This window comes from Coenobita brevimanus, chromosome 103 (genome assembly GCF_032717465.1).
Source record: "Coenobita brevimanus isolate Jiangsu-jjx chromosome 103, ASM3271746v2, whole genome shotgun sequence".
Classification (NCBI taxonomy): domain Eukaryota; kingdom Metazoa; phylum Arthropoda; class Malacostraca; order Decapoda; family Coenobitidae; genus Coenobita; species Coenobita brevimanus.
In genome coordinates this window covers 35,387,132-35,414,671 of record NC_137056.1, presented here as the reverse complement: position 1 = coordinate 35,414,671, position 27,540 = coordinate 35,387,132, and the positions used below count along the sequence as shown (strand labels likewise).

The following is a 27,540-nucleotide window of genomic DNA, read 5'->3' as shown; positions in this document are numbered from 1 at the left end:
TGTAGGAACAGGTTTCTTGTCCTGCAGACTTTGATGGAATCTGAAGACAATGATATTAATCAAATGTGGAGAGAGGTAAAAGACGTGTTGCATGAGAGTGCTAAGGTTACTATTAAGAAAAAGGGAAAAGCGAGAAGGAAAAAGTGGATGTCAGATGAAACATGGAATGCAATTCAGAAAAGGAAAGAGGCGAAGTTAAGAAGTGAAGAACAACATGTTGATGGCCAGGTAGTTGAAGTACTTAGAGCAAAGTACTGGAATTTACATTCTGAAGTAAAAATACTTGTTAGACGTGATAAGAGGAGGCTATATGATGAAAAGGCAACAGAAATTAAATTAAGTAAAAATGACGGTTAGAGCACAAGAGCAGAGTATCAGGCCAGAAAGGAGTTAATTGGGACTGAAATGAGAAGGAAGGAAATACCTGTATGAGATAGAAATGGTAATTTGATGATTAAAGTTTTGGATATAAAAGGAAGGTGGAAAGAGCACTTTGAATCTGTTCTAAATAGACCAATCCCAGCTGAAGAGAACATTTTGCCAGCAAAGAGAGATTTGCAGATAGAAACGGGATGTAGCTTTGGAAGAGGTAGCAAAATCAATAAAGGAGTTAAAGAATTTTAAGGCCCCAGGAGAGGATGGAATATTTCCTGAAATGCTTAAATGAATGTGCTTTTGAAACTTTTTAATGTGGCTTGGGATAATGGTGGAATTCCAGAAGAGTGGAAAATGGAGTGATTATAAAAATACCAAAAAAGGGAGATTTAAGTGTGTGTGGCAATTGGTGGGGGATAACTTTGACACCTGTAGTTGCAAAAGTCTTTTCCAAAATCACGTTGAACAGAATAGAGCCAGTAATTGATAAAATTTTAAGAGAAGAACAAGCAGGTGTTAGAAAGGGTCGAGGTTGTAATGATCAGATTTTCATTGTAAGACATCTAATGCAACAAGCTAATGAGATGAAAATGCCACTTTGTATGTGTTTTGTGGATTTTGATAAGGCGTTTGATAGTGTTTCACGTGGAGCTATGTTGAAAATTATGATTCTATGGTATACCAGAAAAGTTTGTAAATATTATTAGAAGCCTGCATGAAGGTACTTTCTGTAAGGTAATGTTGGGTGGTTCTTTGAGTGATCCATTTCAAGTTAGGTCAGGAGTGATTCAAGGAGGAGTTCTTTCACCACTGCTGTTTGTTTTGGTTATGGATTATGTTATGAGAAAGGTTGTAAGGAGAACAGGTGCAGGAATTAACTGGAAAGAAAATAAGAAGCTGATGGATTTGGACTATGCTGATGATGTTGTATTGATTTGCAGAAGTTTTTATGAGATGCAGAGGGTGCTTGATTGTCTGGTGGAGGAAGGAAAAAAGTGGGATTGGTAATAAATTGTGGAAAGACTGAAATTATTAATATGAACGTGGAGAACCAAATCAATTGTGTAATTGGGAATAATGTGGTGAAGAATGTAAAAAACTTTAAATATCTGGGAACGATTGTATCATCTAATGGATCATTAAACAATGAAATTGAGGAGAGGATTAGAGTGTTGATATCTGTTTGGAATAATAATATGCTTTCGGTACATACTAAAGTGAAAATGTACAAGTCCATGGTTAGACCAATTTTAATTTATGGGCATGAGTCATGGTACAGTACAATTGCAACAGATCAGAAAGTATTAGGATTTGAGAATAAAATACTGAGAAGGATTCTTGGGGTAAAGTGGCAAGACAGAGTTACAAATGAAAGAGTAAGGGATATTACGAGAGTGGAACCAGTTAATGAATATGTGAGACTGTCTCGTTGGAAGTGGCTGGGGCACATATACAGAAAAGAAGGCAGTTAATACAGGATGTGCCAGAGTGGACTGCTAGGGGAAGAAGAGGTAGAGTTAGGCAGAGGGAAACCTGGTTGAGGACAATGAAAAGAGAAACAGGAGAGGAGTGTTGGTGGGACCCGAAGGAGATGGCAAGAGACAAATATTGGTGGAGAGAGTTCATCGAGGCCCTATGCATCCCGTGGGGTGCCACAGGAAATGATTGATTGATTGATTGATATACAAATATATATATATATATATATATATATATATATATATATATATATATATAGTACCCTCGCGTCCAACACGCGTTTGTCCAGCACGATTCACATCCAGCACGGAGAGCAAAAAATTAGTACAACTTAATATGATTTAAGTACTGTATATGAGGGAGGGGGGGGTGAGTTGGGGGGAGGGGAGTCAAATGGTGGGTGACAGAGTGACTTGGAGGCGTTTTGTCTGCGGCCATCCTTTGCGGGATTAGGGCGTCGGGCTATAGATAGATTGATAGATAGAAAACGGGTGCGTAAGCATAACACTGACGGAGCTCCGAGAAATGGGCGAAATCCGCAGAGTTCGCCTGTAGCATGATCACCCCTGGTCCAGCACGGTCATACTGGACATTCCTGTGACGCTGACAGCCAATCAAAACTTCCGATCAAGTAGCCTCCCCCGCCCTCTTTCGTGACGTGATCGTGATGTCGCCCAATGAAAAACGCTTCTGCTCTCACATGATATTTTGTTTAAATTTCTCCCGCCACAGTGCCACTTAGTCGCATAATTCGCATTGGACGGTGCTTTTTTCTCGCTGCATTTTCTGCCCTTGCTACTGCATTTTACCCAGCTCTTGATGCCTAGGAAGCCTTCTGAGAACCCCAAGAAGCAGCGGCACCTCTATCAGGCCACCAAGCTAGAATTCATCGAGAGGCAGAAGAAAGGGGAGAGGAATTTCAAAGGATTTATGAGGGAGGTTGAGGAGGAGCAGCAGCCATTATCCGCTAGTGACGCCAGCAGCCATCCTCCAGGGACCCAGTAGGACTACCTGCAGCCTTGGATATCACCTTCCATTCCCAGCAAGCTCACCAACACTATCCTAAAAGGTAAGTTATCATTCATAGTACAGTACCATTTATTATGATTACAGTAGTATCAGTATATGTATAGGTATATGGTAGGTATATAGGGTGACTTTTCGTAGGGTTGCTGACATAATTCATTTTTCCCCACATGCTCTGTTGTTTGTCCAACCCGTTTTTGGTCCAACATGGGACCCATGCATGACAATATTACCGTGTTGGATGCGAGGGTACTGTATATACTGTATATATATATATATATATATGGGAGCCTCTGTGGTACAGTGGTAGAGTGTGCATTTCATACACTGGTGAACCAGGGTTCGCACCCCTCCAGGTTAATAAACTTTGGGAGTGTTCACCTAGCCACATACTGTATTGGCAGACACAAGGGATGCTGTGGTTGAACCAGTGTCGCTTATTGTAAAGTATGCTTGCACCCAGTCGGCTTGCATGGGCCGATTACACTTAGTTCACAGACTACACACACATCCAAAGCCACTCCAAGACTACAGTTATACTTACAAGCACTTCTCACCCTACATACAATCTCTGTCAGACAGCCTAAGCCACTTGGTAGAGATACATTGGCTGTATCGTCCCCACTTTGGTCGGGATAGGCCGGTCCTGCAGTGGATACTCAAACGTCTGATGACGATGATGATGATGATGATGTATATGTGTGTATATATATATATATGTATATATATATATATATATATGTATATGTGTATTTACCTAATTGTGATGTACAGGAAATGAGCTACGCTTGTGGGGTCCCGTCTCTGTTTCTTAATATGTCAAATTTAGCTTTAAACTCGTTTAAGTTTTTGGACTGGACGATCTCTTTGTCCAGACTATTCCACAGATCTGAACATCTATAAGGAAATCTATATTTCTTGATATCCTTCAAGCAGCTTGGTTTCTTGAGTTTCATTCCTTGTCCTCTTGTTACTCTCTTATCCCATACAAATAGATCTTCTTTGTCAATTTTATCTACTTCGACCATGGTCCTGAACACAGCAATCATGTCTCCTCTCTTTCTCCTTTCTTCTAAGGAAGACAAATCCAGCTTTTCCAACCTCTCTCTATACGACAGATCTGCCAGACGGGGACCATTTTGGTTGCTGTTCTTTGTATTCTCTCAATCTTGTTCATATCTTTCTTTTTGTGTGGGGACCACACTACTGCTGCATATTCTAACCTGGGGCGAATCATGGCCACTATCAGTTTTTTCATCATCTCATCCATATAATGAAAAGCTACTCGTATATTAGTCAGGAGTTTATACGTCTCTCTAACTGCCTTGTTAATGTGTTTTTCAGGTGACAAACTATCCTGGACTATCACTCCCAAATCTTTCTTTTCTCTTGCTTTTGTGATTGGTTCATTACCCATCAAATAATTCAATGATGGCCTCTTGGTACTTTTACCCATTTCCAATGTTTTACATTTCTTTGCATTAAATTTCATTTCCCACATCCAGCTCCAATCGTGTATCCTATCCAGATCCTCCTCCAGCATTTTACAATCCTCCTCAACCTCTACCTTCCTGATGATCTTTGCATCATCAGCAAACAGACTTGCATAACTGTTCACTCCATCTACCATATCATTTACATAAATCAGGTGAGTGGGGTGTGCCTGCTGAGATAGATGAGAATGGCAGTGTGTTAGTGGACATTTGTGCTGGGAGGGGGTTGGTGATAGTCAATACCCTCTTCAGGCACAAAATGATCCACAGGTATACATGGCGAGTGATGAGAAGGGTGGGTGGTGAACTGAATGAAAGGAAGGCAATGATTGATTATGTGTGTGTGGATGAAAGGATGCGAAGATGTGTAATGGATGCAAGAGCTTATAGAGGTTGGGGGAGTGGACTTTCTGACCACTACTTGGTGGTGGCCAGAATTAGGATCCAAGTAAGATGGAGAAATAGAAGAAGGGAAAGACGAGAGGAAGGAGTAGTTGCAAGGAGAGTGGAAAGGTTACAAGAGGATGAGAAAAAGGCAGAGTATAAGAGAGAAGTGGAGGAACGATTGGGCAAATATGGATTGGAGCAGATGGGGGACGTGGAAGGTGTGTGCAGGATATTTACAGAAGAAATATGTGCAGCATGTGATGTGGTGTGTGGGAGGAAGAGAGGATGGAGGGGTGTGCAAGGAACAGCGTGGTGGACTGAAGAGGTGAAACAGGCTGTGGCACAAAAGAAGAAAGCATACAATGAATGGATGAGAAATAGGGGCGTGGAAGAAGTTGAAAGGCGGAAGAGAGAGTTATGTGTAGAAAGAATGAGAGAGGTGAAAAGATTAGTAAGAGAGAGTAAGAAGAGAGTGGATGAGGAATTTGGAAGGAATTTGAGTGTAAAGTGGAGGGACTGTAAGAAAATGTTCTGGAAAGAGGTGGAGAGAGTAAGACAGGGTGGAAGTGAGGTTAGCAGGGGAGTGAAAGATAAAAATGGTAGATTACTAGTGGAGAAGGGAGAAAAAGTGAGCAGATGGAGAGAACAATTTAAGGAATTGTTGAACATAGAGGATGGAAGTAATGCGAGTATAAGTGGCTGGGGAATGGCTGGGAGGAGGAGGGAGGTGAGAAGACAGGAAGAAATCAGTATGATAGAAGTTGGGGAAGCAATGAAAAAAGTTAAATTGGGGAAAGCTCCAGGAATTGGTGGAGTGTGTGGTGAAATGCTGAAGCATGGGGGAGAGATAGTAGTAGAATGGATGTGGAAGATGTGCAGATTGGCCTGGGAGGAAGGTAGAGTCCCGGAGGATTGGAAATCAGGTATAATTATTCCCTTGTACAAAGGAAAAGGGGAAAAAGAAGTGTGTGGTAATCATAGGGGCATTTGTCTTCTTAGTATAATAGGAAAAGTGTATGGTATGATACTTATTGACAGAGTTAGAGAAAGAACAGAGGAATTAGTTGGAGAAGAACAGGGAGGCTTTAGGAAGGGAAGAGGTTGTGTAGATCAGATATTCATTCTTAGATCTTTAGTGGAAAAGCTTCTAGAGAAAGGAAAGAAGTTGTATGCGGCTTTCATGGATTTGGAGAAAGAATATGACAGGGTGGATAGACAAGGATTGTGAAAAGTATTAAGAATATATGGAGTAGATGGGAAGTTGTTGCATGCTGTGAAGAGTATGTATGATGGTGCTAAGGCTGCAGTGCATGTGGATGGTGAACTAAGTGAATTTTTCTCTTTGAAGGTAGGGTTGAAACAGGGATGTGTCATGTCTCCATGGTTGTTCAATCTGTACATGGATGGAGTAATAAAAGAGGTACAAGGTAGGGTAGTGGATGTTGGAGTGGCCCTGGTGAGAGAGGACAGTGTTTGGTAACTTCCTGTAGTGTTGTTTGCAGATGATACTGTGTTGTTGAGTGAAGATGAAGGGGAGCTGCAAGGCTTGGTGGATGAGTTTGGGAGAGTGTGTAAGAAGCAGAACCTAATGGTGAATGTAGGGAAGAGTAAAGTGATGGTCTTTGAGAGAGGTGAAGTCAGTGAATGTACAGCGAGGTTGGATGGTGAGGAATTGAAAAATGTGAGTACGTTTAAGTACTTGGGTAGTGTGATGAGTAAGGATAAATGTTTGGAGGGTGAAGTGCTTGAAAGGGTACAGCAGGAAAGAAAGGTTGCTGGTTCTTTGAAAGCAGTGATAAGGAACAGGGAAGTGAGCATGGAAGTGAAAAAGTTATTACATGACATTATTGTGATACCAACTCTAACATAGGGAAGTGAAGCTTGGACGTTGTTGGAAGGACACAAGTCAAGAGTGAGAGCAGTGGAAATGAGTTATTTAAGAGGAGCCTGTGGGGTCACATGGAGAGACAGGCTGACGAATGAGGATATAAAGGAGCGTTGTGGTGTGGATGTGGATGTGATAGGAAGCGTTATGAGGAACATACTGAGGTGGTTTGGCCATGTGGAGAGGATGGAGGATGAAAGATTGACGAAGAGAGTGTATGTGAGTGAGGTGGAGGGGGGAGGAGGGAGAGGGAGGCAAAGGATGAGATGGAGGGATGGGGTGGAGAGGTATATGAGAGAGGGGGGGTGTGAGTTGGGGGCAGGGCAATGAAATGGCGGGGGACAGGACGACGTGGAGGCGATTTGTTTGTGGCCACCCCGAACGGGATTGAGGCGCCTGGCAATAGATAGATAGATAGGAACATTACTGGCGCCGACACCGAGCCCTGTGGAACTCCATTTGTTACTTCCCTCCATCTGTATGTGTGTGTGTATGTATGTATGTATGTATATACAGCTACCACAAATTGACTTGGGACTTCCCCCCACAAGGTATTAAGAAACACAGAAATCATAGTATATCACAATGTTTGTTCATCAAATGCCATTCTTTAATATGAAATCATGTTTCCCTTGTTTTTCAGGACCAGTTGGATGCATTTTGATATGGAATCACTCAGATCTCTAGAGTAATCTAAGAACATTTCTTTGCACCAAACATTTGTCAGTTCAGGCTTGAGGTTGTCCAGATTGGATGTCTTCTTCTCTGCCATGATTTTCTTCATCTTTGCCCAGTAGTTTTCTATTGGATTTAGATCTGGACTGTTGCCAGGCCAGTTGAGGACCTCAGTCTAATTATCCTGAAGCCATTGTGTCACCTTTCTTGACCTGTGACATGGAGCTGAATTGTGCATGAAAAAGTTGCACCCAAGAATAGCAAAAAAGTTTAACAAATGCTCTTTCAGAACTTGAATGTACCAGCCACCATTCATCACCAAGTTCTTAGGAAGAAAGTAGAGGCCTCCCCTTCCCATTTCACCTGAGAAACACTCCCACACCATTACTGATTTTGGGTGCATTACAGTCGGCACCATGTAAGCAGGGTCATATCGACTACAGGAGGCAGGGCGAAGAACCTTGGCAGAACACACCTGGAACACTTGAAATGTGCTTTCATCGGAAAACTTAACTTTTCTTCACTCATCCGATGTCCAGTGTGCATACTTATTGGCGAACTGAATGCACTGCTTCTTCATGCAGTCAGTGAGAAATGGTTTCTTGGCTGCGGTGCGGCTTGGCAAACCCAGCTCCTTCTGCAAGCAATGTTGGATAGTTCGAATTGAGATGTCATGTAACAGCACGGGATGCATTCTCTTCAATTTTGCTGTTGTTCATCAAGGATTCTTGATTACTTCCCCCTTCAGAAGCATATCTGTACCTCTGGAAGTCGTCCTCTCCTTCCCAAAGCCTTGCTTGTGCTCTGGTACGACATCAGGTGGCAGGCCGCACGCTGCAGCATGAATCTTCATGATGGGCGACTTTGAGTGTCCAGTGCATTTACAAATTGTGTTGATAGGGACATTATCCTGCCTCCATGCAATGATATGGACCGTGTCATCCCTTAAGCAGTACTTTCCAGGCATGACAACTTGATTCTAGGAAAATAACAGGGCAAACAGTAATGCATACGAAAAAAGAGGGAGGTGCAAGCTCGGTGTGATGGGAACACATACTGTACTCCCATTCTCGCTTCTGGCCAAGCACTGATGTGCTGAGTGTTTCATCACCCTCTGCCAACACCAGAGGATTTGCCAGTTACTTCTTGCCCAAAAAATTCACTTGGTAGAGGTGGAAACACAAAGCAAAGACAGACAACTCTTCCATAGTAATTTTGTGTGTAGGTGCTAATCAATTTGTGGTGTGTGTATATATATATATATAGGAAGTGCTAGGAGGAACACACTGAGGTGGTTTAGCCATTTGAAGAGGATGGAGGGTGAGAGACTGACGAGGAGAGTGTACGTGAGTGAGGTGGAGGGGGTGAGAAGGAGGGGGAGGCTGAGGATGAAATGGAGGGATGGAGTGGAGAGGTATATGAGAAAGGGGGGTGTGAGTTGGGAGCAGGGCAGTGAAATGGTGGGGGACAGGGCGACGTGGAGGTGATTTGTTTGTGGCCACCCCATTTGGGATCGAGGCATCTGGCAATAGATATATATATATATATATATATATATATACACACACACATATCTATCTATCTATCTGTCTGTATATATATATATATATACACACACACATCTATCTATCTATCTCTCTCTCTCTCTCTCTCTCTCTCTCTCTCTCTGCTTCTTCGGAACCCAGTGTATTTGATTCCATATCCACTCAGTTGAGTAACCTTGACCTTGCCCTTGGCAATGAAATTACCATTTTGGGTGATTTTAACATACACAATGTTGAATGGTTATTGCATTCTGCCCGGACTGACGAGGCTGGTCTAGAAGGCGAGCTGTTTGCGGAATCGTTTAATCTCACCCAGTTGGTAAAGCAACCAACCAGAATACCTGATAATCCTGACCATAATGCCCATCTCTTGGATTTATTCTTGACAAATAATCCAGATCAATACAGGATAGAGGTACTGTCACCACTTGGATCCTCTGACCACAATCTCATCAAAGCCTCATTAGTTAACCCTCCTACACCTCCCCATTCCGAACCTGTCAGGGTGACCCGATGGCACTTTGACAGGGCAGACTGGGATGGATTTAGAAATTATCTTGCTGATGTTCCATGGCAGTCTTTCTTCTCTAGTGATCCCAATTCTACCCAGTCCCACATTTGTGACTTAATACTAGCTGGTATGGATTTATTCATACCAAGTCAACAATTCACTAAAAGATCAAACTCTCCAAAATGGTTTGATGGCAATTGTGCCAGAGCAACAGCCCAAAAGTCATTAGCATATAACTCTTACTTAAAATCAAAAACACCTGAATCACTCTCCCAATTTAAAATTGCTAGAAATCATGCAAAAGCTGTATTAAATCTATCTAAATCAAACTTTCTTCAAAAGCAAGCATCAAAACTACTTAACAACCCTAATGACAATAGAATATTCTGGTCAACTCTTAATTCTTTCAATAATAACTTTAACAAGTCATCTTCCATTCCCCCACTAAAATCTTCAGATGGCAATATTACAAGTGACCCACGTGGGAAAGCAGATATCTTTGCTAGTACCTTTGCAAGAAACTCTACCATAGATGATACCAGCCAGAATGTCTCAGTACTGGAACTTGATTCTCCCGAAATTGCCCCACTTAAAATACAGACAAGATTTGTAAAATCCATCCTAGACAATTTACCTACCAACAAAGCTCCAGGTCCAGATGGAATTCCGCCAATTGTTTTGAAAAAGTGTTCTCCTGAACTTGCCTCTGTCCTAGCTAAATTATTCAGACTATGCATACGTACTTCTTTATTCCCAAATTCATGGAAAGAAGCCAATATCCACCCAGTTCCGAAGAAAGGAAATTCGTCTGACCCCTCCAATTACAGACCAATAGCTATCACATCTTCTCTTGGTAAGGTATTTGAAACTTTAATTAATAAGCATATTGTTAAACATCTTGAATCCAACAACTTAATTAATGATAGACAATACGGTTTTCGCCACGAAAGATCCACCATTGACATACTCAATCTCCTAACTCATACCATCCATCAATCAATTGATCTACATGGAGAAACTCATGCAGTAGCTCTTGATATCTCTAAAGCTTTCGACAGAGTATGGCACCGTTCCCTGCTGTCCAAACTCCCTTGCTATGGACTAACGTCTTTTGTTCCTTTGATTTCTTCTTATCTTAGTGACAGGAAAATAAGAGTAAAAGTAGATGATGTATATTCGAATTTCCACTCAATTAACGCCGGCGTGCCGCAGGGATCAGTTCTGGCGCCAACCCTATTTCTGGTTCATATTAATGATCTCTTATCTGTCACTCACAATCCCATTCACTCATATGCAGATGACTCAACACTACATAGTTCATTCACACTCAGACATCCATTTACGAAGTCTAATATCTCTACTTCTCAACTCAGTACAGCCATCTCCATAAATCAAGATCTATCTGCAATCAGTGAATGGGGACAAAACAACCTTGTCTCTTTTAATGCTAGTAAAACTAAATATATACAGTTTACTAATAGACAGATATTGCCAGATTCGTACATTATCTTCAGTGCTACTAATATTCCCATCTCCAAAAGTATTGAAATTCTTGGTGTCTCACTTAACAGTGCCCTCAGCTGGACCTCTCATGTCAGATCACTTGCTAAAACCGCCTCAAAGAAACTTGGATTATTGTACAGAGTCCGTAACTTCTTCGCCGATGAGCAGTTAGCTATAATTTATAAGAGTCATGTGCGCTCTCAGCTTGAATATTGCTCACCCTTGTGGAATGGTTGTGGAGAGGTTGCATTAAGACAACTAGACAAAATTCAGAATAAAGCTGTTAGAATCATTAACAACCCTGCCATTACATATAAACTACCTTCCCTGCAAGTAAGAAGGAATGTTGCCTCCCTTGCATTATTTTACAGATATTTTTTTTGGCAAATGCTCAGACGAAGTTGCGTCCATGCTGCCACCTCTCCATGCCTTCCCTCGTGCTACACGGGCATCTGGTAGCGCTCATGACTGGAATGTCACTCAACCATATTGCAGAACTTCTGCCTATCAGAATTCTTTCATTCCCCGAACTGCATCTCTCTGGAACTCGCTTCCCCAGAGTTGTTTTCCTCCAAATTTCAACCTACAACTGTTCAAGTCTAACTGTTACAGATATTTTGTGAACAGAGGACACCAGTAATCTGGTGTATGGATAATTTTTTTTTCTCCATTTGTTTTTCCTTCCTCCGTTCTGTTATTAAAAAAAAAAAAAAAAAAAAAAAAAAAAAAATACACACACACACACACACACACACACACACACATATCTATCTATCTGTCTATCTATCTATCTATCTATCTATCACCACCATCCAATTCCCCTTTCCTGCCCCAGGTTAGGGTGAGGAGTACCAACATCCAGGCAGCCCAAGTTTGCCCACTCTAATGGGCTACACTTGCATTCACTAATTATTCAAGCCCCAGGAATCCTCGCTCTATCTGATATGTCAGAAACTTTTGCCACATTCTGTAGCTTCATATAAACATTATCTGATAGAGTTAGTCTGAATGCTGTCATGTTAAAAAGGGGTGCCAGATCCCTGATTTTGTATTTCTTCTCCCAACATTCATCCAGCCAGTCTGATCTCTTGTCAGTCCCCTAGCCACATCGACTTCCATACCTCTCCCTCACTCACTCATTCACCATATCCCTCCACCTTCTCCTTGGCCTACCTCACCTCCTTCTTCCTTCAGATTAGCCCAGATATACTTTTTTCACTCTGTTGTTATCCATTCTCTCCACATGACCGTACCATCTCAGCACACTCTCTTTGATTCTGGTGTCTACAGACCTCCTTACTCAGCATCTTTCAAACTGGCAAGTGAGCCAATTTAACTATGTGTCTCCACATTTGTATGAGGGGGGAAAATAAGCATTTGTTGCATAAGACCAGAATCATGCCTTCACCTTACGTCCATTGTGCATTTTCATCTTCCATCTCATTCTCATAATCTTTTTCCTTACCACAGCTCTAGGAAATATTCTAAGGGGGAAGTCATAATCTTGCATGTGAAATCAGCGAGACTTATTCCATTCATTCCAGACAGTTTTTACTTAGTTGAAGAATAATCCTTGAATCTTTGTTAAAATGGAATTACAGTAGGATCTCACCAATAACGACTTCGACAATAACGTTTTCTGCAATAACGTTAAGTTAGAAGAGATACCCAGTTTCTATAATAACGTTTGGGTTCACTTGAATAACGGGTACTTTGCAAATGCCAAGTTGTTATACTGCAAATATGTCCATAACAAGATGAAGAATGAAGTAGACAAACAAGAAGAGATGAAAGAAATCACCGAAAATGTGAGCATTAGTGAGGAGGAGATGGAGGATCCTCCCCTCGCTACCTCCCCTGATTCGCCCGCTGCCGTCCCCTCCACCTCCACTGCCCTACCTGACTCACAATCTGCCTTGCCCTCCACTTCCACAGCCCCATGTGACTCACCTGCTCCACCTGGCATACCTGCAACCCCCAACATAATGACTGTTGCTGCATTTTGGAAGAAATATAACATTCAACAGGCCATGCATTTCTTTTTCAATGCCTGGAATAGTACAACATTGGCAACCATTAAACATGCCTGGTCGGCACTCCAGCCACAACTCCAGTCTGCTGTGACAGAGAGAGAGAGCAGCCATCAGAATTAATGACTAATGATTGGACTAGTAAATCAGATTTCAAGAAAATACCAGAAACAGTATCATGATCGAGTGAATGCCTTCCATCAGTCACTCCTCACTCACTCTCTTTCACAAAGCTTTCCAGCCAAGGAAGAACAACAGAGAAGGATTGAGTAGATGAAGACATTGGGGACTTTTCTGAAGATTCTGACTTTATGGGGTTTGATGAAGTGTTGATGGAAGTGGGTGACCCTGGTGTAAGAGGCAGGAGTGGGGACGAGGCCAGCAAGGGGTTGGGGATACACTGCAGTAGCACAGGCCTTGAAGCAATCATCATACCAAACACCTTGTAACTCCTTTAAGGTGAGTTTTATATTACTCATGATGATTTAATAACTAAACTTATTATTGCAGCTAAAAGAAAGTAGTGACAGGAGGGCTCCAGGTGGGAAAACTGGATAAAATTCCTGGAGTGGAGGCACCAATAAACCCTTTATACATGTATTTTAATGTCACGCAGATAACATTTTCGCTAATAACAGTGTTTTTCTGGCACCAATTAGACGTTATTGGCGAGATCCTACTGTACTGTATAAGTTACCATCATACTTCACTGAGTCTGTGTGATGTCACTCTTAGGCTGAATGAATTTGTTTGGCAGTAGCCAGAATTAAAAAAGAAATCATAACCAAGAGATGAACTCTGCACCAGGTAGTTTTTACTATAATTCTTGTATTTTGTATGGAAGTAATAGTTTATATAATAAAATGGCATTGGTATTTCAGGTAATCCGGCACAAGTATGCCTTGGGAATACTGTACCTGAACGGCTTGGTAAGGCAATCCATCATTCTTTAACTTTCATATGCTGTGGCACAACCATCAGTACTGAGGGTGCTATTTTCTGGCATTCCCAGGAGATCTTATCTGATGCTATAACTACCACAAATACTGGTACAACCAACAGCCAGTCACTCTATGAACAAATTATTTATGACAGCACTCCACAGCTGAATGAAGTTGAAAATATTATAGTTAAATGTGAAAGTGATAATTGCAGATTCAGTGATTATAGTGAAGATTCTTCTAGCAGAACATCTTTGGAGAAAGACCCACTCTTACTTGATGAGGTCGCAAATGGTATTGAGAGTAGCGATGTATGTGATGTTTCAGATAATGGTGAAGTTAATAGTGAAGGCAATAACACCATTAGGAAAAAAATGATAGGACTTATAGATCAACAGAACTTCTCAAGTTTTGCATCAACAGGGAGTGCTGGTGATTTGTCAGGATCTAGTAGAGGAAAGAAGTATCCTGAATCATTTGCTTGTGAATTTTGTGGAAAGGTATTTACTGGCAAGGAAAGAGCTTACCAGTTTTATTATCACAGAAATCGTGAACATACGCATGAAATAGTGTTTAGATGTGATATTTGCTCTAAAGAATTTTGGGGTGATAGGGAACTTTTAGCCCACAGAAGTAGACACAGAGATCAAGGTTGTGTTTGTCATATTTGTGGACAAAAATTTAATGCAAAAAAGAACTTGAAAGTTCACCTTTTAATACATGCTCCTGTACGAGAGCATGTTTGTCAGTACTGTGATAAACGATTCAGGAGAAAGGACCACCTTGTTGTTCATGAGAGAACACATACAGGAATTCGGCCTTATCAGTGCCAGTTGTGCGATTCTGCTTACCCTCAAAGGCATCAGTTAAAGCTGCATGTAAAAAAATGTCCTGTTCTGAAATGTAGTGAAGTAACAGTTTGAAGCAGTATACCTATAGTTAGGGTGTACAGTACCACTATTATAATATGCTCTGTATATAATATATATTCTATGATAAATGTTAAAATTTTGACATTTGGGACATACCTGGTATTCCTGCAATGGCTCACTTGAGCCACTCTTTGGAAGAGGTCTCTATCATTTGCAATGTCTATCCTGACTGAATAGACACTTGGGAACACATCTGACATCCAGAAAGACTGTGACAAAGGGTTTTACATGACTTAAGGAGCCAGATGACACAGCTTCAACTTTGTTCTTGTAGTGTACTGAAAAAGACTGTCTTTCTCATGCCTGGTCATGAACTAGACTGAAAATACCTTCCAGTTTGTCCCAGTGACTTATACGCATTGTCTTTAATCTTCCTGCCTAGGTCAGAAACTCTGGTTCAGGCAGTTCTTGTCCAGTTCAAGGGTGTTTTAACTTTTTGTTCACGACATTCTAGCTTGTTTTACAGGCATGAGTCTTCAATTGCTGTTGATGCCTTAGGTGGTCATATGAGGTCTGTGCCCCACCTTGGTCTGCTTCCAAGCAGTACAGCCACACATTAATCAGTTCTTTGTTCCTGAGGAGGCCAGTATTAGCATTTTCTCTTCTGTACTACATTAGGTTAATGGTATTTTCCATCACCATGTCATAGTAGTCCTTAAGAAGTTCCCAGTTTTCACTGAGCTTAACTGAGAAAGCAAATGGTGAACAGTACTTTTTTCTGCCATCATTCTGGCCCCTTCTAGTCGGGCTTGGAAACTTTAGTACTTGTATTTTGAACCATCCTACCGCAAAATCTTTCAAACATAACAAGTATATACCAGGGTAGTTACTTTGTCTGAGGACTGTCTCTTGAACCTCCCAGCCTGGTTCTTTGCCATCTAGCATGCTCTAATCCCTCAGGATGCCTTGCAGTATCCATTGATCATACAAGCTCCCTTTTTTTTCCCCAATTCCTGCCAAAGGCAGAAGCCTCAGAAGTTATTTTAATGTCCTCACTGTAGCATTTTGTGCTTGATGTGGATTATGACATCAGATTCCAACTCCAGTACATAATAAATGCAGTATGTTCCTTTGGATCTCCTTTTCCATATGTTTCTATACCAGTTCACTAATGTGTGATGTTCTGAAGCCTGAGAAGTTATTATAATGTCCTCACTGTAGCATTTAGTGCTTGATGTGGATTATGACATCAGATTCCAACTCCAGTACATAATAAATGCAGTATGTTCCTTTGGATCTCCTTTTCCATATGTTTCTATACCAGTTCACTAAGGTGTGATGTTCTACCCATTATTATTTTTTCTACAGCAGTTTACTTCCTTATCTCTACAAGGGCTCCTTATTTGGCTTTGGTTTCTTGTATTTCAAAGTGCTGTTTAATCGTCTCCCTACCTTTATTAGGAGCCCTTTTGCTGATGGACAGTATCATCAGGTGGAGGAGACTGGCCTGGATTCTCATATGCATAGGGGGCTATCTATTACCTCAGTCATACCAATGTATTTTTGCACATAGAGTATCATTGTTACCTAGTGTACTGCTTATGTAAACTGCCTCAGTATTACAAAGCCATAAATAACATAATAGAAACTGGTAATGTGTGGCATGCAGAATAAATTACAAAGGAAGGTCTTAGCAAACCTTCAGAGTTCATGAGAATATGATCCACAGTGCCTGGTAGGGTTTGTTCCAAGACCCCTATTTGGCTAAGTGCTTCATTGTCTCCATTTTCCAGGGCACAGCCCTGAGCATGGATATTTTTACCTGAGACTGCAAACTTCCACTTCTCTACAGTAATGGGCTCAAGTCCTTTTATTATCATAGCAGCTCACACAGATTTCATCATTCTCCCCCCCCCCCTTTTTTTTTTTTTTTTAATACTCTAGGCAAAGGCTTCAGGGCCTATTTCTCAGGGGCAATGGCCTATCCCAAGGCCAAGTAGTCCTCCTACACCTCCATGTGTCACCCTCTCGGTGCTAACACCCATATAGGATTGGTGTATTGGTACTAGCGGGGGAGCTTTTACGACATGTCCGCTTGTCTTTTGGTAGATCAGTAAAGTCTGCTTTTATTAAATTCAGATCCTTAAACTGTTCCCTGCCCCAGCCAGGATTCGAACCTGGGTCCATTAGGACTCCAGGCAGCCTCTCTACTGATTCAACCATATTACTCCAAGGCTTTTACTAAATGCAGCTTTCTGCTAATGTAGTAGTTCTTATATTGGCCAGTATTTGTACATACAATGCCTTGCCCTTTTTTCTCATTTTTTAACCCTGTCACTATGATGAGGTGTTTTGTTTTATTCTTGCTACTGCCAGACAGTTTTATTCACCTTAGGGGAGACGTTTGAACAAGAGGAATTAATTCACTCTAGGGTCACATTCATAAAGGAACTTGAGCAGGTTTTGCAGTAGTTTCCATAGCAGTTACTGGTAATTGTTTGTCAGTTCTTTTTGTGATAGGTTGCATTTTTTTTACTGTACTCCAAGAACCACTTACTTCGTTGCTTGGTAATTGTATAACCAAAGTGGCACCTGGTGGTTTAGTGGATAATTAAGGCACTTTAGCCAGATTGAGTGTGTAGATTTATGTCCAAGGAGTGGTTTGGGTTTATTGGTCACATAATGCCACTCAGGGATGAGTGAGTCTGGTCACTCTCATCTTAAATGTCAGGACCAACTTGCCTAGGCCTAGACCTCTATGCTCCTCATGAGACAACACAGGATTAGATCTATCTATCTATCTATTGCCAGACGCCATAATCCCTTATGGGGTGGCCATTTGACTCTGAGTTATTGTTTTACAGGGAGGGGCACTAACCCTCCACCAACCCACTTGACACGTAGGGAGCACGTGTGGTTTGGTTATATGGTTACCACCCAGCGTTGTAAATGGTTTCTTGGCTTACAGGAAACCATTTGGCTTGTCACTCAATGTAAAGCCACCTGTAACGGAAAGAAAAGCAATAAGTAGTGACAGGAAAGATGGGAGAAATAGGAAGAGAGGAGGGCAGGCACAGAAAAAGAATGATAAAGGCTAAGGAAGAAGTAGGCAGCACTACATCAAGTGAGTGGATGATGGTCGCCACCACCTACCACAGCATTATCATTATCATCATCATCATCATCATCATCATCATCATCATCATCATCTAATCCTGTGTTGCCCTATGAGGAGCATAAGAGCCTGGGACTAGGCAAGTTGTCCTGACATTTAAGATAAGAGTGACCAGCCTCACTCATCCCTGAGTGGCATTACATGAACAATAAACCCGAACCACTCCTTAAATATAAACCTGCATAGGCTCAATCCAATTAGAGTGCCTTAATTACCCACTAAACCACCAGGTGCCATAATTTGGTTATATGGTTACCACCCAGCATAGTAAATGGTTTCCTGGTGTACAGGAAGCCATTTGCCTTGTCACTCAGTGTAGAGTCACTCATAGGCAAAAGGGAGAGGAAAGAATGAAGGAAACAAAGACGGATGATGATTCAGTCTAGTTTGGTTGTGAAATGTTTGTTAGTACATATTTGAATGAAGATAAAAGTATAAACAGGCATGCATATATATATATATATATATACACAGTAAACTGTCTATGTAATAAACTGATTGGGGGAAAGTCCATCATTGAAGCTGATGTTCGACTCATCTTACCTTATAAACCCAATTCCTTACAATATATACTGCACCTGCCAGAGTTCATTGGATATTATATGGTATATTGCAACTCAGTATTCTATGCACACTTATAATTATATAAGACTATAAATAGCTAATATGATTAAGTCAGTAATAAATGACAGTGCAGTAAGACATTGGTATTAATTAGGTACTGTAAGTGGCAGAAAAGTGGTGGAAGTGTTTACACAATGCTGGACAAAGTAGGATTGATGCTGTAGGTGGGTTGGTTGCCAGAATCTGCCATATGCAGTATACCAAACCTTATTCTGTGTATGAGAAGACTTTGGTTGTCATAAACACTTTGCTAAAGCTAAAATTAGGTCAATGAAGATCATTAAAAAGAGTTTACTAGTGCTGTACACAACTTAAACTCATGAAAGTTCATAACTTCAGGTCCACCACTGTAATCTTTTGTGATCAGTTTTATTTATACAGTTTATGTGTATACTAATTACCTTAAAAACCAGGGTTACAGTAGACTCAAGTTAATTTGCTATTTGACATTTTGCATATTAAATTTTAAGGACCTCTAAATTACACCTATTTAAACCTAGAAAAAAAAAATCAATAGCAATTCATCCAGGACAGTGTAAGTGACTGGTGAGCGAGAGTTTTGTGTATCCCACAAGGCAAAAGCTCTGGCATCTTCAGCCACATTCACTCCATGATTGTATTTTTTACCTGAGCCAGGTCAGTGACTCTGCCTCAATTTCTGCTTGTTCTTGCATTGTGTATGTGTGTGTGTTGGGGGGGGGGATGTGTGTGCATGTGTACAGCATTCAAGTCTGATATACCTGTACTTGATTGCAGATACGTTTACTCAAATGGGTTAAAATATGGATTATAGAAGTGACATTTTTGCAGAACTTTATAAGGAAAAAACCCTGTGTGAAAAGAGTAATGGAAATGAAACAGTCAGACAAAAATTTTGATGTACCTTGAGAGAAATGTGGAGTGCAGTGGTAGTCAGAATTACGGTGCAGTGAAAATAATCCTTGATTTGGAGCTTGTAATGAAAACATAGTGAAACATGTGAAGAGAAAGTGAAAATGTTTTGGGGGACATGATGTGAAAAATAATTTTTAGGTGTATGAAGGTAAGGGTAGTAAAATGTGCTGATAAGAGTGGAGTGTGAGGAAAATGTATTATTTTCCACTAAAGGAGCTACAGAAATTAAGGCATCCAGCTGTAAATACCCATAAATGGATTTTTATTCTTCCTAACTTGTATTTTGCCAGACGTTTGAATTAACTGTTATTTATTTTTTATACTTTCATACTGATTATTATTTTTTATACTTTCAACAAATTGTTGCCTAAAACGTCATTAAGAATATTTTATGTATTGTTTTGAGACTACTGTCTCATTTCTCTGATTTCAAAATAAGTACTGGGTATAAAGAACTACATACAGTTATGCGAATTACAGCTTTGTGGGATACTGAAGGATACTTTTCATGGTGGTTTCCATATAACTGAGAAGTTACACTGCCCAGTTATACAAACATCCCTCAACTCCTAGACCCCTGATACAAGGATGGTAGACTGTCAGAGAAGGGCAGTCTGTACTCCACCAGATTCATGTTCTGATGGACCTTGGGTAACAACAACAGTAATTCAGCATCTAGCAAAATAAAACCAACCAGTTGAACTTGCATATACACCACAGTAGTTGACAGATAATGACAAGGAGACTATACATAGTGGTGCTGTACACTCTGGGTGGAGCTAAGCAGCTGTAGTGTTCACGTGGGAGCCAGACCCCCCCCATATTTCCCTGCATGTTGCCATACATACCCCCATTGAACCCATGCAAGGCTGTCATTCCGAATGGGACATTCTAACAACTATTTCTGAGAGCTTCAAACTGTTGCAAATTAGGCAAGGCCATCACCCCGACTGGTGTATTCTACCACTAAACTACCAGATGTCTTCCCTTGGCATTCTCTGTATCTTGTCTCTGTTTTGGTTTGGCTATGTGGAGAAAAGTGAGAGTGAGATATTGACTTGGAGAATGTATGTGAGTGAAGTTTGTGGTGACATGGTGATGTGATGAAACTGCCTGTGGGGCCATGGTGATGTGATGAAACTGCCTGTTGAGCCATAGTGACATGATGAAACTGCCTTTGGAACCATGAGGACATGATGGGGCCATGAGGATGTGATGAAACAGCCTGTTGGGCCATGATGACAGTAGCTAGATTAATAAAAAATAAATGACATTGTATTGTAAACTGCGAAGATGACTGGTGGAAGGTTAATAATAAATCTTAGCAAGTCAAAGTAAGATACAAAACAAGATAATCATCCTACCTTTTCTTCCATGTCCTCACTCATCTCTTTCTTCTTTCCTTTCTTCCTCCAATTTTCTTTGCCTGACTGTTCTCCTTCTCTCTCTGTCTCTCTCTCTCTCCTTTCTCCCTGCCTTCGATCTTTCTCCTGTTTTCAACTCCTTTCTCCCTCCTCTACCATCCTGTCTCCTGTACTATCAACCTATATATATATATATATATATATATATATATAAAACAGTATATATATATATATATATATATATACTGTACTTACTTATATATATATATATATATATATAGTAATCCCCGTACCATCCGGACGCCCACTTTCCAGACACCCCACTTACCGGACATTTTGGCCCTGGGATTCAATATTCCCAAAATTGGCCAAAAAGCGCAAAAAAAAAAAGTCCGCCTTTTTTCCCCCATAATTTGAACTCAGCGCGGACCAGCTGTGTTTTGGTGCGTAGTTCCGCCGCCGTCCGCTAGAGCACCCCTGCATCCTCCCCACTTACCGTCCGTCTCTTGTTGTGAGTGCACGCTCGTCATCATGGCCGCCCACGTGCTTGCTTATGTGGTGGTGCCCTACCTCCTGCAGGCTCTGCTGCTGCTCTCCTGCCTCTTGTTAGTGTGTGTGATGATGGCCCCGCTGGCTGAGAAGAGGAAGAGAGTGGTTTTGACTCTGGAGAAGAAGAGGGAGATATTGGACAAGGTAGATGCAGGATGGTCAACCTCGCGCATCCTCCATGAATTCAACCTGGCCTGATCTACTTTGTTTGATATCAAGAGATCCTGCGACAAACTCGCAGTACACGGCTGACTTCTCGTCGAAGAACAAACGCAACATGGAGAAGAAGATGTTGTTTACTCCCCAGTATGTTGAAGTCGACTGCTTCACATTGATTTGGTATCGACAGCAACGTGCTGCTGGTGTGCTGGTGCGTGGCATGAAGCTGAAGGCTGCTACTGAGAAGTTTGCAAGGCTTCACGACGCCCCAGACTTCAAGGCATCCGAGGGTTGGCTCTTCGCATTCAAGTTACGACATGGCCTTATCAACCGTAAGTCTCATGGTGAAGCTTTGGACGCCAACGAGGATGGAGTAGAGGAGTTTCGCCACAAGGTGAAGGGCTTGATCGACAGGGAGGGCCTCACTCACGGTCAAGTCTACAACACTGACGAAACTGGTTTATTCTAATGCTTTTTGCCAACAAACACTCTAGCCGAGGAGACGGAGAAGCGTGTACATGGCTGCAAGCTCTCTAAGTATGGATATCTGCTTTGTGTTGTGCCAATGCTAATGGCATGCACCGGTTTAAGCCTGTTATTGTTGGCCGTGCAAAGCAGTCTCGGTGTCTTCGTGGGGTGATGGATGTCCTTCCTGTCGTTTGGTACCATTCTCTGAAGGCATGGTTCTTCAAAGACTGGTTCCACCTCCATTTCGTCAAGGAGGTCATCAGTTACCAGACAAAGACACTGGGAATCCTGCGCGACCAGGTAAAGGCCCTCCTTCTCCTCGATAATGCACCTGCCCACCCGTGCGACAAGGACTTGGTGACTGAGAATGGGCGCATTAGGTGCATGTGTATGCCACCTAATACGACTTCTCTCATCCAACCAATGGACCAAGGAGTGATCTCGGCAACGAAGAGGCTGTACCGAAGGAAGTTCCTGGACGAGGTGATGGTTGTTCTCAAGGTCGAGGACAAGCGCAGGAAGGGACGGGACATGCGAGGCCAGCGGAGTTTGGAAAACCTTCGCTGCTACAACGTCAAGTCTGCAATCTACAATTGGGCCAGTGCATGAAAGGAAGTCCCTGTCAAGACTTTAGAAAATGGTTAGTCTCGTCTGCTTCTCGGAACGGATGTGGGACACCATTTCCTAGGTTTTGACGTGGATGACTTCCATGCACGTCTACATGTACACGGCGACGATGTTGATGTGGACGAAGTGCGTGAATGGTTGGATGACGACGAGGGCGATCCTGGGTATCAGACCATGTCTGATATCGAGATCGCATCTTCAGTTGCAGGTGTCAGTACCCAGCTTGAAGATTCCGATGAGGACAGCGATGATGATGCGGACTCCTCTCAACGTGACACTACTCCATCCATTCCCAAGCTGAGCGCACTCCGGGAACACATAGAGTTCATTCTTGGCTACCTGGAACACCCGGACTGCGTCAGGGAGAAGGGGCCCTTGGGACTTGTGGAGGAAGTGCGCACTTTCAGGCAGCGCATCATTAATTGCCAAAATCGTCGTTCCTTGGGTCAATCAACCATTGACAGCTTTTTCAGACCCGTGACCCCTGCTGTGCCTAGCCCTGGCTCCACACCATTGCCTTCCCAAGACAGACCCTCATCCTCCGAGCCACAGCCCAGCACATCAGCCACGGTGGAGTCACCACTGGATGTGAGTTTGTGCTTCTCTTCAGAGTCGTCTGCAGTGGGTAGTCCATCACCACGTCCCAGTGACGCACCTCTAGGCCACCTGCTTCAGCTACTCTCAGACTCTGGCAGTGAATAAACAGCAAGAACTCGCCACTAGACCACACGGGAATTTACAGTGTTGTGCAGTGAAAAAAAACAGTGGTAGTGTTAAGAAATTAGAATTCTGAGTGCAGAGACTTAAGTGCAGAGTGCAACACTGATTTTATTGACGTTCAATGGAGCGCAAATTAGACTAGAGTGTGTAGTGTTAAGAAAATGGATTTATGAGTGCAGAGACTTAAGTGCAGAGTGCAACACTTATTTCATTAAGGTGCAGTGGACCGTAAGTAAGACTATAGTGTGCAGTGTTAAGAGAGTGGAATTCTGAGTGCAAATGACAAAGTTCAGTGCAAGACTTCATGTACAGTGTACTGCAGGTGCTTCAGGTACTCCTTTTTACTGTTAGAGTCTGAGGGGAGGCGGATTATTCATCGAGATGGCCAGGGACTTGTAAGTACCCAGAATGTTTCATATTGTTCTGTATATTCCATACTTACCTCTAAAACCTCATTTCACTCTTTAATGTTTCTTCTTGGTGTGAATAGGGTCTTAGGTGCTATGCATGTGCAGTAGGGAGGTGTTTTTCTGAGTTAGGCCAGGTTAGGGTCTATAAGTACCAGTCCAGGAGCCAGGGACTGGTGAGTACCCAGAATGTTTAATACAGTATTGTATAAACTCACCTCTAAAACCTCATTCTCTGGTTCTTTTGCATTTATTTCAGTCTTTTATGTCCCTTATTGGTGTGAATTGGGTCTTAAATAGGTGCTATACATGTCCAGTAGAGAGTTGTATAGGTGTTTTTCTGAGTCAGGGTAGGTTAGGGTCCATAAGTACGGGTCCAGGAGTCTGGGGCCTACTTTCCGGACGGGACCACTTTCCAGACATGCTTTAGGCTCTATTGCATCAGACAGTAGAGGGATTACTGTATATCTGTGTGTGTATATATATATATATATATATATATATATATATATATATATACACATAAGTAATCCTTCCTAAGATCCAACGTAATAGAGCCAAAGGTATGTCCGGGACCTGGTTTTGTCCGGGACCTGGTTTTGTCCGGGACTTGGGAAAAATGCCCTTGAACAGATACTTTTGGACCCCAACCCAACCTAACTTTGAAAGTCACCTAGATAACTCCCTACCGGACATGCACAGCACCTATTTAAGACCCTATGTACACCAATAAGGGACTGAAACCATGAAATAAATGAAAAGGAACCGGAGAATGAGAAAATAGAAGTGAGCATGGAAAATATTTAGCAGTGTTCAGGGTGCTTATGACACATCCGTGGCTGTCGCAAAGATTACCCACCTCCTCTCAGGCTCTGACAGTGGTGAAGATGCACTTGAAGCACATACAGTAATCCAATGTTGCGCTGCACTTAATCCTGTGCACTCTGAATTCTGATTTCTTAACACTGCACATTCTGTTCGTACTTGTGCTGCACTTAATCCTTTGCACACTGCACTTAATCCTTTGGGTTCATGGAATGTGGGAAGTTTGAGGGGAAGAGAGGGGGAAGTCGTTGAGGCATTCAGTAGGAGGTGGGTGGATGTGGTGTGTTTGCAGGAAGTCTGGTACAGGGGTGGATCTGCCAGAAAGATTGTTGGGAAGGACTGTTACTATAAGTTGTTTTGGCAGGGGGGTACAGACAGATATGGGGGTGTTGGTGTGATGGTTGCGGAGAAATGGGTGGAATATGTTATGAATGTTATAAGAGTGATAGGATATTGGTAGTGAAAATTTTATTCGGTAGAAAGATAGCTGCAGTTATATCGGCATGTGCTCCACAGGCAGGATTGGATGAAGCAGAGAAAGATAGATTTTGGGATGATTTAATACGTGTAGTAGGTGGTATGCGGGATGATGAGATAGTGGTTTTGGGAGGGGATTTAAATGGTCATGTAGGTGAAGCAGCACAAGGTTATGAAGGAGTACATGGGGGATGTGCTTATGGTATTAGGAATGTGGAAGGGGAAAGGATACTCGAGTTTGGGGAGGCTACGGACATGATTGTGTGCAACACATATTTTAGGAAAAGAGAGAGTAGGTTAATTATGTATGAATCTGGGGGAAATAGCAGTCAGATAGATTATTTTTTGGTTAGGAGGGCTGATAGGAGGTTAGTGAGGGATGTTAAAGTTATAGGAAGTGAGGAGTATGTGCAGCAGCACAAACAATTGATTTGTGATATGGTGCTTAAAGAACGAGTGATGAAAAAGAGGACTTATGTACCCAGGAGGAAAATATGGAAGCTGAAAAACCAAGTAGTAAGGGATGCCTTTATAGTGAGATGAGGAGAGTGGTGGCTGACAAGGTGCTGTAGACAGAAGCGTTAATGATCAGTACAGAGCCCTCAAGAACAATTTCTTGAGAGTTACTGATGTAACATGCGGTTGGACAAGAGGACCACCAAGACATAAAGTAACTTGGTGTTGGGATGAGGGTGTAGAAGCTGCAGTTAAGGAGAAAAGAAGGCTTTTCCAGGAATGGAAGAAGGGTGGTAGCAAGAAGGAATACTTGACTGCCAAGCATAGGGCTAGAAGAGAGGTATACAGAGCGAAGTCTGAGTCACAGAGACATTTACTTGATAACCTAAATCATGGGGAAAGGAAAAATATGATATTTAAGGTGGCAAATCAGATGAAGAGGGATAATCGTGATATTATAGGTGAGCTGTGTGTCATGAATGATGAAGGAAGGGTAGTGGTGAACAGTGAGGATATTAACCCCTAAAACGCGGCTGTGTACGGCCGATCCCCCCGCTGTGGCGGGGTTGTAGCGGGGTCTGAGTACCTGTGGGAAAATATTTGCCAAAAATCATAGATTAACCCTAGAGCATTAAAATTTTTATGGCATATAGTACTTACATTCAGCATTCTCCTGAGACACATGTTGAGCCTTCGTGGACTACCAAAGGACTTGTGAAGACTTGCAAAGTTGGGTAACAAAGTCTTCACTTTCACACCTCCAGAAACCCGGTTTTCTTTCTACCACAGCCTCAATCTGTCACAGTACACTTTATACAACAACGTACAGGTTGTTTGGAATCCGTATTTGTAAATAAGCACTGAAAATAAGGCTAAAATGAACGGAGCGCACGGCCGACATGCAGCGCGGTGGTGATCTTCCCGTCACTATTGTTACATTTGCCTTTTCACAGCAAAAAACACGTATACTACATTATTTTCCATTATAGGACTTCGCAAACGTTTGCCTGTCACTATTACGGCCATAAAAATCACTGTCACTGCCAGTATTGTGGATCGGGACTGAGGAAGACCACCGCGGCGCGAGTTTATTCAGCCTTATGGCAGGCACTTTATTCTCGCTCCTGTCGGCCACTCGCACTTCATTTCTATCGCTCACTTTCACTGTATCTGTTCTTTTTTTTGCCTTATTCATCAGTGTCACTGTCCAGTGTTATAAAAATAATATTTTCTACACAACAAACTGTCACTGTCAGAACATAGAATAGGAAAATATGCTTTCATCTTCTTACACTGGAGTGACTGTCACTTGCAATACTTATATTATTACTATGTACAATTATTTACACCAAAAAACACTGTCACTGTCAGTGCTTTTACAAGTACATACACTAATTTACACTCATCAGGCTGTCACTGTCAGCACGTAAAAGAAAACTAAACAATATTATCACTGTCACTCTCAGTATTATTTCAAAGAATCTTACCCTTATTTTCAAAATCTACTTAGGCTGTGGTAGTCAAAGAAACACGGGTAAGCACAGAGGGGAACTTTGCACTCTTTGCACTGCAAGGAGGTGCGCCTAAAGGTTCTGTCCTGCCTGGTAGTTTGGCTGCACACATGACACCTCCTCAGTGCTTTCCCCCTCTTTGCAGTGGCTGGCAGTGGCTCCAGGCGGTGTCGCTGAAGGTAGGCCATACACTGTAGGCGGTCTGGAGGTGTCTGAGGGTGGCGTTTGGGACCTGTTGAAAGAACCTGGCCGTAACGCTGAAGCAGCTGGTAGACACAAGTCTTGGAAAATCTTCTGAGAGAGTAGTTGGCTGGCTTCCTGTTCTTGATTTTATACAGGATGAAGGCGTTCAACATGCACATATCAATCAAGTGCAAGAACACCTTCCTGTACCAACGACGATTTTTCCTCAGGCAGTCAATCTCTCCAATCATCATATCAGACTTGTCCACCAGCCGCATATTGACGTTGTAGTCAATGACACCATCAGGCTTCATCACAGGCTCGCCAGTCCTTCTGTCGACCTTCCCTGTTGCCAGCATTTCCCCCTTGTGTACTGTGGT

At 42.1% G+C, this 27,540-nt stretch overlaps 1 protein-coding gene across 1 annotated transcript in view; it reads left to right on the top strand.

Annotated features, from left to right (window-relative positions):
- LOC145415674 (uncharacterized) overlaps positions 1-14,772 on the top strand; it is a 33,790-nt gene extending 19,018 nt beyond the window's left edge. The window contains exon 2 of the mRNA XM_080284890.1: positions 13,790-14,772. Coding sequence (XP_080141016.1) covers positions 13,790-14,772 — 983 coding nt within the window. The remainder of the gene's footprint in view (positions 1-13,789) is intronic.
- Positions 14,773-27,540: the final 12,768 nt, after the last annotated feature.